Raw genomic sequence first — 17,477 nt, forward strand, 5'->3', positions numbered from 1 at the left:
CTTGTAAATCACTCTGCTCTACAGTGTGCTGTTAATCCCCCCTCCCTATTGGACAACTGGTTGTCAAGTTAATGCTTTTTGTTGTTAATATATGCACAAACTGTCTCTTCAAAATATTTAAAATCCATGCCCCTTGAAACTCATTGGCTGAATTGAAATATGACCTAGGGAAACAATGTCATCATTACATTGTTGTTTGTATAAAAGCTGATGTGTAGAGACAAGATTTGAACTTGATTCCAGATTTCAATAATCTCGCAGACCAGGGTAAGAAACTAAACTATGATCTCATTTAATCATATTTTTTATGCGAGTTTAAATGTATATATAGAATATAATGAGTGTTACACGAGCACACTGAAATTACGCTGAAATCAACAGAACGTTTGCCAAAGTAGTTTATTTGCCCTGGTCAAGTACTGGACTGGGATGGCTTCTGTGGGTTCAACAGTTGCAGAGGCTGTATAACCAAACGACTGTTGTCTTCAGATTTACAGTATCATCGCCGTGGGATGGCTTCCAATAGCTGGAAAAGCAAAGTTATTTTGAATGTGCTTTCCTATCTTGACTACAAGACAGGAAAATTCATAATTGTAGGAAGCAAGAGAGTCGGCAGTTTGTACAGAGTTATACAATTATCCATCATTGGATACCTTGTAGGGTAAGGGTCTCAATAAATACATTTCCACATTTTCAAGATATAAGCACTTATAACAGTCTAAAGGCATATGAAATGTTATTAATAAAATACAATCTAGTCCATCTATTTGTAGTTCACAGAAACGTAACATGTAAAACTATATTCCAACCAATATAAACCCCTATCAGACAGTAACCTCCACTTTTTCCAAGTTTTAAGCAGATTATCCCCATTGAGATTGCTGCAGTATATTGTCCTCCTGGTCTACACAGGTATGTATTCCTGAGCAAGAAGTCCTACCAGACCAAAGAGGAATCTATCCAGAGTACTGTGATGACCAAACTGAAGGGAGTGGCGGTCACCAACACATCAGAGTTCGGACGGATGGTGTGGGGACCTGTGGACTATGTCATTCCACCTCAGGTCAGACTAACCACAATCCCCTTTAATACATTTCATGTTAATGTTAGAAATAAGATCTATCTCATCCACTGTGCTTGACTGCTAGAATAAATATAATTTTTAACGGAATGTTGATTGGTGTATCAGAACGTATACCATGGGTATACCATTTTTACTGTTCTATTTACATTGGTAAACAGTGTATGATTGCAATAAGGCACCTCAGAGGGGGTTTGGTATATGGCCAATATAATAGCAATAAGGCACCTCAGTGGTTTGTGTTATATGGCCAATATACCACGGCTAGTGGCTGTATCCAGGTATTCCTCTTTGCGTTGCGCGATGAAGATATGAAGCTTCAGATTTGTAGCTATCGTGATGAGGCTTCCAGAAAATGTGTAACTGGAGCCACTGTGTAGAACAAGAAGGAGATAAAGGACAGCCCTGTTTAACTGGTTTAAAATGGTATTATTGATAAGCGTCAGTCTGGGATGCTTTTGAAAAATATATTGGTCAAGGTAAATGTATATAGTATGTACTGTATAAGCTGGAAGTAGAAGCCTAAGTGTCGTTGTCCATCAGTTTACTCCAATTAGGGGAGGGGTGGTTAGGGGAAAATAATAAAGGAAAACATATACACTACCATTCAAAAGTTTGGGGTCACTTAGAAATGTCCTTGTTTTTGAAAGAAAAGCAAAAAAATGTGCCTTTAAAATAAAATCGAATTGATCAGAAATACAGTGTAGACATTGCTAATGTTGTAAATGACTATTTTAGCTGGAAACAGAATATTTTTTTAATGGAATATCTACATACAGTGGGGCAAAAAAAGTATTTAGTCAGCCATCAATTGTGCAAGTTCTCCCACTTAAAAAGATGAGAGAGTCCTGTAATTTTCATCATAGGAACACTTCAACTATAACAAACAAAATGAGAAAAAAAATCCAGAAAATCACATTGTAGGATTTTTTATAAATTTATTTGCAAATTATGGTGGAAAATAAGTATTTGGTCACCTACAAACAAACAAGATTTCTGGCTCTCACATACCTGTAACTTCTTCTTTAAGAGGCTCCTCTGTCCTCCACTCATTACCTGTATTAATGGCACCTGTTTGAACTTGTTATCAGTATAAAAGACACCTGTCCACAACCTCAAACAGTCACACTCCAAACTCCACTATGGCCAAGATCAAAGAGCTGTCAAAGGACACCAGAAACAAAATTGTAGACCTGCACCAGGCTGGGAAGACTGAATCTGCAATAGGTAAGCAGCTTGGTTTGAAGAAATCAACTGTGGGAGCAATTATTAGGAAATGGAAGACATACAAGACCACTGATAATCTCCCTCGATCTGGGGCTCCACACAAGATCTCACCCCGTGGGGTCAAAATGATCACAAGAACGGTGAGCAAAAATCCCAGAACCACACGGGGGACCTAGTGAATGACCCGCAGAAAGCTGGGACCAAAGTAACAAACGCCTACCATCAGTAACACACTACGCCGCCAGGGACTCAAATCCTGCAGTGCCAGACGTGTCCCCCTGCTTAAGCCAGTACATGTCCAGGCCCGTCTGAAGTTTGCTAGAGAGCATTTGGATGATCCAGAAGAAGATTGGGAGAATGTCATATGGTCATATGAAACCAAAATATAACTTTTTGGTAAAAACTCAACTCGTCGTGTTTGGAGGACAAAGAATGCTGAGTTGCATCCAAAGAACACCATACCTACTGTGAAGCATGGGGGTGGAAACATCATCCTTTGGGGCTGTTTTTCTGCAAAGGGACCAGGACGACTGATCCGTGTAAAGGAAAGAATGAATGGGGCCATGTATCGTGAGATTTTGAGTGAAAACCTCCTTCCATCAGCAAGGGCATTGAAGATGAAACGTGGCTGGGTCTCTCAGCATGACAATGATCCCAAACACACCGCCCGGGCAACGAAGGAGTGGCTTCGTAAGAAGCATTTCAAGGTCCTGGAGTGGCCTAGCCAGTCTCCAGATCTCAACCCCATAGAAAATCTTTGGAGGGAGTTGAAAGTCCGTGTTGTCCAGCAACAGCCCCAAAACATCACTGCTCTAGAGGAGATCTGCATGGAGGAATGAGCCAAAATACCAGCAACAGTGTGTGAAAACCTTGTGAAGACTTACAGAAAACGTTTGACCTCTGTAATTACCAACAAAGGGTATATAACAAAGTATTGAGATAAACTTTTGTTATTGACCAAATACTTATTTTCTCTCATTTTGTCTGTCATAGTTGAACTGTACCTATGATGAAAATTACAGGCCTCTCTCATCTTTTTAAGTGGGAGAACTTGCACAATTGGTGGCTGACTAAATAGTTTTTTGCCCCACTGTATATATATATATATATATACTACATTTTTTGGCCATTAAAATAACATAAAATTTATCAGAAATACAGTGTAGACATTGTTAATGTTGTAAATTCCTATTGTAGCTGGAAACAGCAGATATTTTATGGGATATCTACATAGGCGTACAGAGGCCCATTATCAGCAACCATCACTCCTGTGTTCCAATGGCACGTTGTGTTAGCTAATCCAATGTTTAAACTATGAAATAATGCATATGGAATCATGCAGTAACCAAAAAAGTGTTAAACAAATCTAAATATATCTGAGATTCTACAAAACCTTTTGTCTTGATGACAGTTTTGCACAGTCTTGGCATTTGCTCAACCAGCTTCACCTGGAATGCTTTTCCAACTGTCTTGAAGGAGTTCCCACATATGCTGAGCACTTGTTCGCTGCTTTTCCTTCACTCTGCGGTCCAACTCATCCCAAACCATCTCAAACCCCCCCAAAAAAACTTGAATGAGCAGATGGGTCCAAACTTTTGGCTGGTACTGTATATATTTACAAAAAAATACGGGGGATTAGAAATGATGCAGACCATTACATTGATGGAAGTGACAATCTATCTGCAATATTAAAGCTGATTGAATGCAATGTATCACGTCTCGTGATGCACATCTTTCTGCAATTGCATGCCACACTTACTCTTATCAGTTGATATCAGGCTGGTTTAACACCACTTTATTTTTTCCTATAGGGGGAAGCAGTTTTTTTCATTGTTACCAATTTTATAGAGACACCAAACCAGAAGTTGGGCAACTGTGCTGAGGTAAGGAAATTTCCTTTCATTTCTTTATGTTGTCACCTTTAACCACCCTTTTAAAACGGCAATATACTCTGTATTTGGTCCGTATTTGGTCTGTATTTGTTAAACCATACTAGTTGTGGGGTATTGTTCCACAGAGCCCCAATGTGCCAGATGGCCACTGTAAGGGAGATGAAGACTGTGCAGAGGGAGAGTTGGTGGTAGCTGGCCATGGTAGGAATCTTTGAAAACTCAAATTGAATTCAAACAAATTGAAACGAGAAATTACATATACTGTCTGCTCACAAACATACTGTGAAATATACTTTTCTGTAGGAGTTAGGACAGGCCGCTGCTTGAGAGACAATGCGAAATCCAATGGTACATGTGAGATATATAGCTGGTGCCCCATTGAGAGAAGATGCCAACCACAGTAAGTGCACTCACACACTTTCAATTTCATAGCCATACACACTCATAAACAAACATGCATGAACACACACACACACAGGCAAATACATGCACACACACGCATGAGCATGTGTCCACAGTGGTAATCGTCATTCCCTTTTATTCCTTCAGGGATAGACATAAACACAAGAATATGTTAAGAGAAGCTGAAAACTTCACCATCTACATAAAAAATGTCATCCGATTTCCCAAATTCAGTTTCTCAAAGTAAGTTGTCTATATTAACACCACCTAAAAAATTGACAGGCATATGGTTTTCAAACTGCCAGAGTTTTCTTTAAATGTTTAAATGTCTAAACTGGAGCTGGAGTCTTTTAATCTGTTAATATTACATATTTCAGAAAGTGTTTGCTGTCTGCATTTTCATAAATAAAAACTTTGAAATGTTTCACCCAATTATCAGGGCCAACGTTCAAGACACGGCTGATAAATTCCATCTGAAGAAATGTCGCTACGATGAGGCTCTTGAACCCTACTGCCCCATATTCCGTCTGGGAGACATTGTTAACCAAACTGGACACAGCTTTCAGGACATGGCTTTGAAGGTCAGTTTTCACAATTTAAAAGTTTATTTGTTGTTGTTATTGATGATGGTGTTGACGATAATGTTTTCAATTACCTTAAGCAGTTAAATGGATACTCTGTACGATGTCCATACCATCACAGAGTAAGCCACAAAATACATAAATAATGTAAATAATATAGCATTTCTCTATCAATACTCCTCTCTCTCGCAGTGCATGCTGGGAGTTAAAAATAAAAAAGTTTGGTGTAGAGGGCTCTGTCCTAACTAACTTTATTGATTGTTTTCTTGGACTTTTCTTTCAATTGTATTTTTCTATGGTGGAGGGTTAATGCAATATTTGTTTTAGCGGTATCCACAGTTTTTTCAAAGTTAGGGTGGAAGAGGACAGAGTAACTTTCCTGGGGTTTGGAAGGTGTGGTGTGCGCAATGGCTTCCCAGCCTAGCGCGGAGGAGACGCTGTCGATACGGCATGGATTCAGGTGTGTTCCTGAGAATGGAGTTAAGGTGGAGGAGGTTCTGCTCGCGGTCGGTGAACAGGTAGGAGCTGAATTTATACATTCTGCTCCTAGAATGAACAAAGCTGTGGTTGTGTTCATGAAAAAGGCTCATTTGGTTGGTAGGTTTATTGCTAGCGGAATCTGAACAACAATGAGCAACAACTAAATGTGCATTTTAAAGTGAGGCACGGGGAAGGGCTCTATGCAGGGTTTGCCAGCACATATTGTCTATGGTGTTTTGAGTGTGGGGATTTGGGGCATAAGAGCTTTGCGTGCCCACATAAAGCCCGTAGACAAGGTGAGGGTACAAGCGCCAGTGGGGGAAATCGAGGTCAAAGTGCAGGGGGTAAGGAGATGCAGAAGCTGGGCCTAGTCATGCCAGGGAAGGTGGTGTAGATGAGGCTGGGCCTAGTCAGGCTAGAGATGGTGGTGTAGAATCCAAGATGGCGTAGCAGTGAAGACATGTTTGTTTTGTCCTCTCGTGTACTTTTGTATTTTTTCATATTTTTTGTATATATATTTAAATTTATTTTCAATCTCTTCTCGATTTAAAAAAAATTAAATTATACCTTCCGGTAACCTGCCTCACCCATTGTGATACGGAATCACTATTATTTTCAATTTTAGAACACATTCAATAATCTCCAGAAGCTAACCAGCTAATTAGCTACAAGCTATTTAGTCATTGTTAGCGGCTTTTACCTTCTGCACAGATACCAGCCCTGTTTTTAGCCTGGATAATACTCGCCTGTCTACCAATATCGCTTGTCTACCAATATCGGACTGTCTCTCCACAACAACGCCGGATTCCTGCCGTAATCCCTGGACCACTACTTCTGATCCTCACAGCTAGCTAGCTCACAGCTAGCTTTCACTCACGGTGGGGAATAGCTTCGGTACTAGGTGCCGAGGCCCACCTCCCGGCCTACTCAGCTGTTCACCCGAACCCCACAAACTCGACCGGATCCTTGCTGTAAACTCTGGACCTTGGCACCGGATCACCGCTGCTACCGATTGGATATAGTGGCTAACACCACTGCCACAAAGCTAGCACCAGTTAGCCGTGAGCCAGGCACATCTCCCGGCTAGCAAACTAAATTCCACAATACCTCTTTCGCCATCTGGCTTCGATTCTTTGTCGACACGGCGCCCCGCCGCACCACCACGACTGGTCTGCCGACGAATACACCATCTGCTGTGCCTTCATCCGGCCTCCGTTGGAGCAGACGCTACTAACTTTAAACGCTGTGTCGCTAGCGTAGTGGAGCTCCCCGGTTCCATCTACTGCTGCCCCCTATGACACTATGATCACTTGGCTACATAACTGATGCCTACTGGACTGTCCATTAATCACGGTACTCCATTCTGTTTATTTATTTTTTATTTGTCGGCCCCAGCCGTGAACTCAGACTCTGTGTGTAGTTAATCCGACCCTCTCTGCCTAGTCATTGCCATTTTACCTGCTGTTGTTGTGTTAGCTGATTAGCTGTTGTCTCACCTGTTGTTTTAGCTAGCTCTCCCAATCAACACCTGTGATTACTTTATGCCTCGCTGTATGTCTCTCTCAAATGTCAATATGCCTTGTATACTGTTGTTCAGGTTAGTTATCATTGTTTTAGTTTACAATGGACCCCCTACTTCCACTCTTCATAGCTCTGATACCTCCTTTCTCCCACCTCCCACACATGCAGTGACCTCACCCATTACAACCAGCATGTCCAGAGATACAACCTCTCTTACCATCACCCAGTGCCTGGGCTTACCTCCGCTGTACCAGCACCCCACCATACCCCTGTCTGCGCATTATGCCCTGAATATATTCTACCACGCCCAGAAATCTGCTCCTTTTATTCTTTGTCCCCAACGCTCTAGGCGACCAGTTTTGATAGCCTTGATACCCTTTAGCCGCACCCTCATTCTACTACTCCTCTGTTCCTCTGTTCTGTGGAGGTAAACCCAGGCCCTGCATGTCTCCAGGCACCCTCATTTGTTTGTTTGTGATCGAAAAAGCCTTGGTTTCATGCATGTCAACATCAGAAGCCTCCTCCCTAAGTTTGTTTTACTCACTGCTTTAGCACACTCTGACAACCCTGATGTCCTTGCTGTGTCTGAATCCTGGCTTAGGAAGGCCACCAAAAATTCTGAGATTTCCATACCCAACTATAACATTTTCCGTCAAGATAGCCTGCAAAGTAATGTCATACTTTCCAGGTCCATACCCAAACAGTTCGAACTTCTAATTTTTAAAATTAATCTCTCCAGAAATAAGTCTCTCACTGTTGTCGCTTGCTAACCCCCCCTCCCCCCCTCCCCCAGCTCCCAGCTGTGCCCTGGACACCATTTGTGAATTGATCGCCCCCCCCATCTAGCTTCAGTGTTTGTTCTGTTAGGTGACCTAAACTGGGATATGCTTAACACCCCGACAGTCCTACAATCTAAGCTAGATGCCCTCAATCTCACATAAATCATCAAGGAGCTCTGACTCTCCTGCCCAAAAAAGGTGACTTGTATGAACTTAAAAACTGGAGGCCTGTGCCATTACTCTGTGCGGATTACAAGATATTTGCCAAAGTCCTCTCTAACAGACTGAAGTCCCATTTGGACTCTATAGTACATAAGGACCAAACATATTGTGTACCAGGACGCTCAATCACGGACAACTTTTTCTTAACCTCTTGGATTTAGGGGGTGCTATTTTAATTTTTGGATGAAAAACGTTCCCGTTTTAAACAAGATATTTTGTCACGAAAAGATGCTCGACTATGCATATAATTGACAGCTTTGGAAAGAAGACACTGACGTTTCCAAAACTGCAAAGATATTGTCTGTGAGTGCCACAGAACTGATGTTACAGGCGAAACCCAGATAAAAATCCAACCAGGAAGTGCCGCATTTTTTGAAACCGCCTTATGCCAATGACTCCTTTATATGGCTGTGAATGAGCTACGAATGAGCTTACGTTTTCCACGTATTCCCCAAGGTGTCTACAGCATTGTGACGTCTTTTTATGCATTTCCACTGAAGAATAGCCGTAAGGGAGCATATTTAGCAAGTGGTCACATGGTGTCTCCCGCAGAAAATCTTGCGTAAAATACTTAGGTAGCCATTTTTCCAATCGCTTCTTATGAGAAACCAATTGCCTCGACGGATATATTATCGAATATGTATGTTAAAAACACCTTGAGGATGGATCCTAAACAACGTTTGTCGTGTTTCTGTCGATATTATGGAGTTAATTTTGAAAAAGATTTGGCGTTGTAATGGTAGCATTTTCCGGTCGATTTCTCAGCCAAGCATGATGAACAAACGGGAGCTATTTCGCCTATAAAAATATTATTTTGGGAAAAAAGGAACATTTGCTATCTCAAATGAAATTTATTTAAATAGCCCTTCGTACATCAGCTGATATCTCAAAGTGCTGTACAGAAACCCAGCCTAAAACCCCAAACAGCAAGCAATGCAGGTGTAGAAGCACGGTGGCTAGGAAAAACTCCCTAGAAAGGCCAAAACCTAGGAAGAAACCTAGAGGAACCAGGCTATGTGGGGTGGCCAGTCCTCTTCTGGCTGTGCCGGGTGGAGATTATAACAGAACATGGCCAAGATGTTCAAATGTTCATAAATGACCAGCATGGTCCAATAATAATAAGACAGAACAGTTGAAACTGGAGCAGCAGCATGGCCAGGTGGACTGGGGACAGCAAGGAGTCATCCTAGGGCTCAGGTCCTCCTGAGCGAGAAGAGAGAAAGAAAGAGAGAATTAGAGAGAGCACACTTAAATTCACACAGGACACCGAATAGGACAGGAGAAGTACTCCAGATATAACAAACTGACCCTAGCCTCCCGACACACAAACTACTGCAGCATAAATACTGGAGGCTGAGACAGGAGGGGTCAGGAGACACTGTGGCCCCATCCGAGGACACCCCCGGACAGGGCCAAACAGGAAGGATATAACCCCACCCACTTTGCCAAAGCACAGCCCGCACACCACTAGAGGGATATCTTCAACCACCAACTTACCATCCTGAGACAAGGCTGAGTATAGACCACAAAGATCTCCGCCACGGCACAACGCAAGGGGGGGGCGCCAACCCAGACAGGATGATCACATGCTCTACTTTCCGGCTACCCGGATAAAGCACTAAATAAACTGGGAGTCTAAAGCACTATCTAACTGGGAGTCTCCTGAGTGAAAGCATCTGAAGTTTTTCAGAGGTAAATGATTTAATTTGGTTGCTTTTCTTATTTTCGTGAAAATGTTGCCTGCTGCCAGCAGAGCTAGCATAGCATTATGCCATGATCAACTTACACAAATGCTTGTCTAGCGTTGGCTGTAACGCACATTTTGAAAATCTGACATGACAGTGTTGTTAACAAAAGGCTAAGCTTGTGTTTGAATATATTTCATTTCATTTCATGAATAGGAAAAGTTACTAGGGGTATTTATGTCCGCTGCGTTATGCTAATTCGTTTGAGGCTATGATTACGCTCCCGGATCCGGGATTGCTCGTCGCAAGATGTTAATTAGGGACATGTTGGACTTGTCGAGAGGTTCTAATGTGAATTTTGGACTGGTCTCTTTAGATCAAGAGAAGGCTTTTGATAGAGTGGACCATGAGTATCTGTTTAATGTGATGTTTGGGGAAAGATTTTTGATCTGTGTGAAGCTGTTGTATGCTGGGGCGTCATGTATGGTCAAGGTGGGAGGGGGGCTCAGTAGGGGGGATAGGGCTCCTCCTCTACTTCCAGGGGGTTTGCAGTGGGGTTGTGAAGGGCTTAAAGTGTTGGGGGTGTACCTGGGCTCGGAGAAGTGGGTAAGGAAGAACTGGGAGGGGCTGTCACAGGCAGTGGTGTCAAGACTGGCCAGGTGGAGGTGGCTCCTGTCCCAAGTGTCAGAGGGAGGGTGCTGATAATTAACAACCTGGTGGTATCTTCCGTGTAGCATAAACTAGCTATCCTCAATCCCCTCACCGGTCTGCTCGCAGACCTGCAACGCAAGCTGGTGTACTTCTTCTGGTCGGGCCATCACTGGCTAAAGGCAGCAGTGTTGTACATGACCATTCATGAAGGAGGACAGGGCCTGGTGGAACTGGAGAGCAGGATGGCTGCTTTCAGGCTAAAGGTGGTGCAGAGACTGCTGTACCATGCTGATGTTGGCTGGAGGGAGCCAGCATGTGCACTGCTGAGGAGAGCTGGCGGATTAGGGTTGGACCAGCAGGTGTTCCTCATGAAGCTGGAGAGGCTGAGTACAGCAGGTCTCTCAGATTTTTACTCTGCAATGCTGAGGGCCTGGCAGCTGCTAAGGCCCATACGAGAAGGGGGTGTGGAGCCTGGGCTGTGGGTGGAGCCTATCTTCCACAACCCAGCCATCCCTTTGAGATCGGTTCAGCCTGCAGAGGCAACTGATGGCAGGGGGTTTACAAAGGCTGGGTGACCTGAGACTGCTGGGAGAGGAGGGGTGGAAAACCCCAGAAGTCTTGGTACAACAAACAGGAATAACGTCTCTTAGGCTGCTGGAGAGATTCCTGGAGGAGGTCCAGGAGGCACTGTCTGAGCCTGTAAGGGGGATGTTTGAGCGGCCAAAGGGAGAGGGGCCACCAATGTTTCCGCCACTGCAGATGACGGCAGAGACAGGAGACTGGCAAGGGGTCTGGAGGACTTGTTCGATTTTAACACTCTGAACCTGGAGGAGTTTGAGGATGTGGGAGGTAAAGCCCTCTACAACCTCTGCGTTAAGGTTAGGAGCATTAGGAACCTAACAGGAGTGAAGGCACCGCCTTATCTCAGCTCACTGGTCACGATGGCAACACCCATCCGTAGCACGCGCTCCAGCAGGTGTATCTCACTGATCATCCCTAAAGCCAACACCTCATTTGGCCGCCTTTCGTTCCAGTACTCTGCTGACTGTGACTGGAACGAATTGCAAAAATCGCTGAAGTTGGAGACTTTTATCTCCCTCACCAACTTCAAACATCAGCTATCTGAGCGGCTAACCGATCGCTGCAGCTGTACATAGTCTATTGGTAAATAGCCCACCCTTTCTCACCTACCTCATCCCCATACTGTTTTTATTTATTTACTTTTCTGCTCTTTTGCACACCAATATCTCTACCTGTACATGACCATCTGATCATTCATCACTCCAGTGTTAATCTGCAAAATTGTAATTATTTGCCTACCTCCTCATGCCTTTTGCACACATTGTATATAGACTCCCCCTTTGTTTTCTACTGTGTTATTGACTTGTTAATTGTTTACTCCATGTGTAACTCTTTGTTGTCTGCTCACACTGCTATGCTTTATCTTGGCCAGGTCGCAGTTGCAAATGAGAACTTGTTCTCAACTAGCCTACCTGGTTAAATAAAGGTGAAATAAAAAAATAAAATAAAAAAAAAGTGGCAGGAGGTATGTGGGGCGGAGAGTATGGTGGGTTTTAGGTGGAGGGGGCTCTACAAACCCCCAGTACCAAAGAGGTCAGGGGACCTCCAGTGGAGGGTTCTACATGGAGCCCTGGCCACTAACAGCTGGTTGGCACGGATTGAACCGGGAGTCGGGCAGGGGTGTCTTTTCTGTAAAATGAAAAACTGTGATTCATGTGTTTTGTGTGCACCAGGTTAATGCCTTTAATGTCTCTGTTGGAATGTCTGTGTGAGAGGTTGGGGTGGTTTTTACTGTTGGGATGTTTATAATGGGATACAGGTATTCGAGTAAGGAGAAAGCCAAATGTGTTTTGTTGAATTTTCTGTTTGTTCAGCAACAAAGTTAGCTAACAAGGAGGAACAGGGTCAAAAGTGGGGGGATAACAGACTCTTTACTATGGTTAAATGGGGTGGTCTCTGCGCGCCTTAGGGTTTGAGTTCTATAAAATGATCAAATGTGAAGAGATGTTTGAGATGTTGGTTTGTTTCATGTGGTAGATAGAAAGGTGAGTATGGTAAATGTATGCAGTACAGGATATATCTTTGCTTTTTCATTTTTAATGGGTGGGGGGGTTTAAATGAAAAGAGATTGTCTTTCTTTACTTAAACAATCTCTTTCTTTCTTTTTCTCTCCCCCCCCAGGGTGGTATAATTGGAATTCTGATTGGGTGGGAGTGCGACCTTGACAGAGATCCCTCAGAATGCCAGCCACGGTACGACTTTACTCACATTGACGTTAATGTGTCCAGAGAGTCCTCAGGATTCAACTTCAGGTAACACACACACACACACGAGGTTGACACATAATACTTAATTTGAAGTCATACTTTAATCTTCCACGTCTTTGGTACTCTCATAACAGACATGCTCGCTATTTTAAAACTGGGTCTGGAGAAAGCTACCGAACACATTTCAAAGTGTTTGGTATACGCATCAACATTATGGTGCATGGGAAGGTATGAGAAATATGTATTATTTAATGGCTTTTTAGGATAAATGCATCTATTTTGTTTCCTGATGTTTTGATTCCCTTATTGTTACTTCCTTCTATTTTCTACTACAGGCTGGAAAGTTCTGTATCATACCCACCATTATCCATATAGGCTCAGGACTAGCTTGTATTGGTGGTGTAAGTATTATTTTTAAAGATGACATTTGTATTGGCTATACTTATAGACTTGAGTATCAGTACAACCGAGGAGGCTGGTGGGAGGAGCTATAGGAGGACGGGCTCATTGTAATGGAATAAATTGAATGGTATCCGTTTCATTTATTCTATTCATTACAATGAGCCCCACTTCCTATAGCTCCTCCCACCAGCCTCCTCTGCAATACAGGTATATACACTGCTCACAAAAATAAAGGGAACACTAAAATAACACATCCTAGATCTGAATGAATGAAATATTCTTATTAAATACTTTTTTCTTTACATAGTTGAATGTGCTGACAACAAAATCACACAAAAATTATCAATGGAAGTCAAATTTATCAACCCATGGAGGTCTGGATTTGGAGTCACACTCAAAATTAAAGTGGAAAACCACACTACCGGCTGATCCAACTTTGATGTAATGTCCTTAAACAAGTAAAAAATCTCATCTCGGTACCTAATGGCAGTCAGGCTACCTCTGGCGAGCACATGGAGGGCTGTGCAGCCCCCCAAAGAAATGCCACCCCACACCATGACTGGTCTGAATGCCAAACCGGTCATGCTGGAGGATGTTGCAGGCAGCAGAACGTTCTCCACGGCGTCTCCAGACTCTGTCACGTGCTCAGTGTGAACCTGCTTTCATCTGTGAAGAGCACAGGGCGCCAGTGGCGAATTTGCCAATCTTGGTGTTCTCTGGCAAATGCCAAACGTCCTGCACGGTGTTGGGCTGTAAGCACAACCCCCACCTGTGGACGTCGGGCCCTCTACCACCCTCATGGAGTCTGTTTCTGACCGTTTGAGCAGACACATGCACATTTGTGGCCTGCTGGAGGTCATTTTGCAGGGCTCTGGCAGTGCTCCTCCTGCTCCTCCTTGCACAAAGGCGGAGGTAGTGGTCCTGCTGCTGGGTTGTTGCCCTCCTACGGCCTCCTCCACATCTCCTGATGTACTGGCCTGTCTCCTGGTAGCGCCTCCATGCTCTGGACACTACACTGACAGACACCGCAAACCTTCTTGCCACAGCTCGCATTGATGTGCCATCCTGGATGAGCTGCACTACCTGAGCCACTTGTGTGGGTTGTAGACTCCGTTTCATGCTACCACTAGAGTGAAAGCACCGCCAGCATTCAAAAGTCACCAAAACATCAGCCAGGAAGCATAGGAACTGAGAAGTGGTCTGTGGTCCCCACCTGCAGAACCACTCCTTTATTGGGGGTGTCTTGCTAATTGCCCATAATTTCCCCCTGTTGTCTATTCCATTTGCACAACAGCATGTGAAATGTATTGTCAATCAGTGTTGCTTCCTAAGTGGACAGTTTGATATCACAGAAGTGTGATTGACTTGGAGTTACATTGTGTTGTTTAAGTGTTCCCTTTATTTCTTTGAGCAGTGTAGTATATTCTGTATATTTTATTATATTATATTTGTTAATGGATCTCATTTTGTTGCAGGGGGCCTGGTTCTGTGACTGGATTCTTCTTTACCTGATGAAAAATAGGGAGTTCTATAAGGACTGGAAGTTTGAAAATGTGAAGAAGTACGGCATTTACAATAAATATTAGTCTGAGTTACAAGACATTTGGAAGTATTTTTTTCTGCTAATGGAGATTAATGTGTTAAGGGTACAGGTTTAAATGTAATGTTCTTTTTCACTCTCCCATTTTACCATAGCAGTACTACAGAGGATATAAAACAAACCCCAGAAGAGCAGCAGCTCACTGACCTATCGCCTGAGGTTTAACACCATGGCAGCAGCTCACTGACCCATCGCCTGAGGTTTAACACCATGGCAGCAGCTCACTGACCCATCGCCTGAGGTTTAACACCATGGCAGCAGCTCACTGACCCATCGCCTGAGGTTTAACACCATGGCAGCAGCTCACTGACCCATCACCTGAGGTTTAACACCATGGCAGCAGCTCACTGACCCATCGCCTGAGGTTTAACACCATGGCAGCAGCTCACTGACCTAATCACTTATTGTTTAATCATGGCAGCAGCTCACTTAGCCTTGCCTAGTTATGTAATGGTTAAATACAAAAACAAAAGAAACCGACGTAGAAGACATGCCTGAGCGGGATGCCACACATTCTGGTCATGAGGAGAGAGAGAGTAACTGTCGGAGGTTCTCTTCACTGTTCAACTAATCCATACTCTTTTAGGGTCCAGGTAGAAGCCTTTTTGGTTCCAGGCAGAACCCTTTTGGGTGCCATGTAGAACAAAAAATGGTTCTTCAAAGGGTTATCCTATGGGGACAGGCGAAGAACCCTGTTAGGTTCTAGATAGCACCTTTTTTTTCTAAGAGTGCAGTAAATGTGGAGGAGGAGTTAAGATGGAGTGTTGCCTTGTTGATATTCCAGATTGAAACAAATGTAAAGAGCAAGCAAGCACGTGCCATAGCTAGCTACTAGACAGATATTAGCTAGTGTTATCTAGAGATAATGGAATCTCTGACAAAGTTGACATCAACAAAATTAGTATGTGGTGTCTGTCGACTTTGTGGCAAGAACATAATCTCGAGGAAAGACAGGAGGTTGGTGGCACCTTAATTGGGGAGGACAGGCTCATTGTAATGGCTGGAGCAGAATCAGTGGAATAGTATAAAAAAAATATTTTACCTTTATTTAACTAGGCAAGTCCGTTAAAGAACAAAATCTTTTTTTCAATGACGGCCTAGGGACAGTGGGTTAACTGCCTTGTTAAGGGGCAGAACGACAGATTTGTACCTTGTCAGCTCGGGGATTCAATCTTGCAACCTCTTGCAAAGTACATCAAACACATGGTTTGATGCCATTCCATTTGCTCTGTTCCAGCCATTATTATGACTGGTCCTCCCCTCACCAGCTTCCACTGACCTATAGGCATTTGCTATATGTTTCACCGGGACTGTAAACAGCGAGGCGCACGTCCAAAAGTGGGCCGTATCTCCTTAAAACCAGATGGTTCTGGGTTCCTTCGACCTCGCTGAAAGTGGCAACTCCTTATGGATTTAAACTTGACATCATGCGTGACAGCATATAGGCTTCCTCTGTTGAACTATTCTTGTGTTATTCACTGATGGATAGTTTGTTTTATCACATTTGTTTTACCATTGTTTTATCACTGAATATTGTGTGATTTAGCATACATAGTTTGCAATTTTTTTGTAATTTCTGATAACCTGTATAATCTTCAGTTTACATCTACAGTTAATCTATGTTTTACCTTTGTCCTACTTTCAAGTTACAACTGTAGTCTTCATGGGGCGGCAGGGTAGCCTAGTGGTTAGAGTGTTGGACTAGTAACTGAAAGGTTGCAAGTTCAATTCCCCGAGCTGACAAGGTACAAATCTGTCGTTCTGCCCCTGAACTGGCAGTTAACCCACTGTTCCTAGGCCGTCATTGAAAATAAATAATAATATGTTCTTAACTGACTTGCCTAGTTAAATAAAGGTTGAAAAAAAATGGCCATGTATGATTTCATTTAATTTCTAAATTGTTCATTTGTTTGAATATTTCATAATTTTTTTTACTAATAAAAATATATGTTTCATTTAAATCAAATCAAATGTAGCCCTTCAGCTGATATCTCAAAGTGCTGTAAAGAAACCCAGCCTAAAACCCCAAACGGCAAGCAATGCAGGTGTAGAAGCACGGTGGCTAGGAAAAACTCCCTAGAAAGGCCAAAACCTAGGAAGAAACCTAGAGAGGAACCAGGCTATGTGGGGTGGCCAGTCCTCGGCTGGCTGTGCCGGGTGGAGATTATAACAGAACATGGCCAAGATGTTCAAATGTTCATAAATGACCAGCATGGTCGTATAATAATAAGGCAGAACAGTTGCAACTGGAGCAGCAGCACGGTCAGATGGACTGGGGACAGCAAGGAGTCATCATGTCAGGTAGTCCTGGGGCATGGTCCTAGGGCTCAGGTCCTCCAAGAGAGAGAAAAAAAAGAGAGAATTAGAGAGAGCATATGTGGGGTGGCCAGTCCTCTTCTGGCTGTGCCGGGGGGAGATTATAACAGAACATGGCCAAGATGTTCAAATGTTCATAAATGACCAGCATGTTCGAATAATGAGAAGGCAGAACAGTTGAAACTGGAGCAGCAGCACGGCCAGGTGGACTGGGGACAGCAAGGAGTCATCATGTCAGGTAATCCTGGGGCATGGTCCTAGGGCTCAGGACCTCCGAGAGAGAGAAAGAAAGAGAGAAGGAGAGAATTAGAGAACGTACACTTAGATTCACACAGGACACCGAATAGGAC

The 17,477-nt window shown here is 43.4% G+C and overlaps 1 protein-coding gene across 11 annotated transcripts; it reads left to right on the forward strand.

Annotated features, from left to right (window-relative positions):
• The first annotated feature begins 134 nt into the window (after positions 1-134).
• On the forward strand, positions 135-16,777 carry LOC109875549 (P2X purinoceptor 5). 11 transcript variants are annotated; one of them, XM_031795750.1, is made up of 14 exons: positions 139-267; positions 490-661; positions 853-1,063; positions 4,120-4,191; positions 4,305-4,401; positions 4,504-4,600; positions 4,750-4,845; positions 5,042-5,183; positions 12,724-12,854; positions 12,944-13,037; positions 13,145-13,210; positions 14,687-14,772; positions 14,907-14,970; positions 15,012-16,777. In XM_031795750.1, exons 2-14 carry the CDS (start codon positions 513-515, stop codon positions 15,015-15,017), a joined length of 1,311 nt encoding a protein of 436 aa, XP_031651610.1. In that variant the 5' UTR covers positions 139-267; positions 490-512; the 3' UTR covers positions 15,018-16,777. The 11 variants fall into 11 exon arrangements, 10 of the variants coding, with proteins under 10 accessions (XP_031651611.1, XP_031651610.1, XP_031651608.1 ...); XM_031795751.1 differs by having other exon boundaries at positions 138-267; positions 14,910-16,777; XM_031795748.1 differs by having other exon boundaries at positions 150-267; positions 14,907-16,777.
• Positions 16,778-17,477: the final 700 nt, after the last annotated feature.

This window comes from Oncorhynchus kisutch, linkage group LG18, assembly GCF_002021735.2.
Source record: "Oncorhynchus kisutch isolate 150728-3 linkage group LG18, Okis_V2, whole genome shotgun sequence".
NCBI classification, from domain to species: domain Eukaryota; kingdom Metazoa; phylum Chordata; class Actinopteri; order Salmoniformes; family Salmonidae; genus Oncorhynchus; species Oncorhynchus kisutch.

Coding starts and splice junctions, on each gene's coding strand:
- LOC109875549 (XM_031795750.1), top strand. CDS start 513: ATGGCTTCCAATAGCTGGAAAAGCAAAGTTATTTTGAATGTGCTTTCC. Junction 4,402..4,503: donor GTTGGTGGTAGCTGGCCATG/GTAGGAATCTTT, acceptor ACTTTTCTGTAG/GAGTTAGGACAGGCCGCTGC. Junction 4,601..4,749: donor GAGAGAAGATGCCAACCACA/GTAAGTGCACTC, acceptor TTATTCCTTCAG/GGATAGACATAAACACAAGA.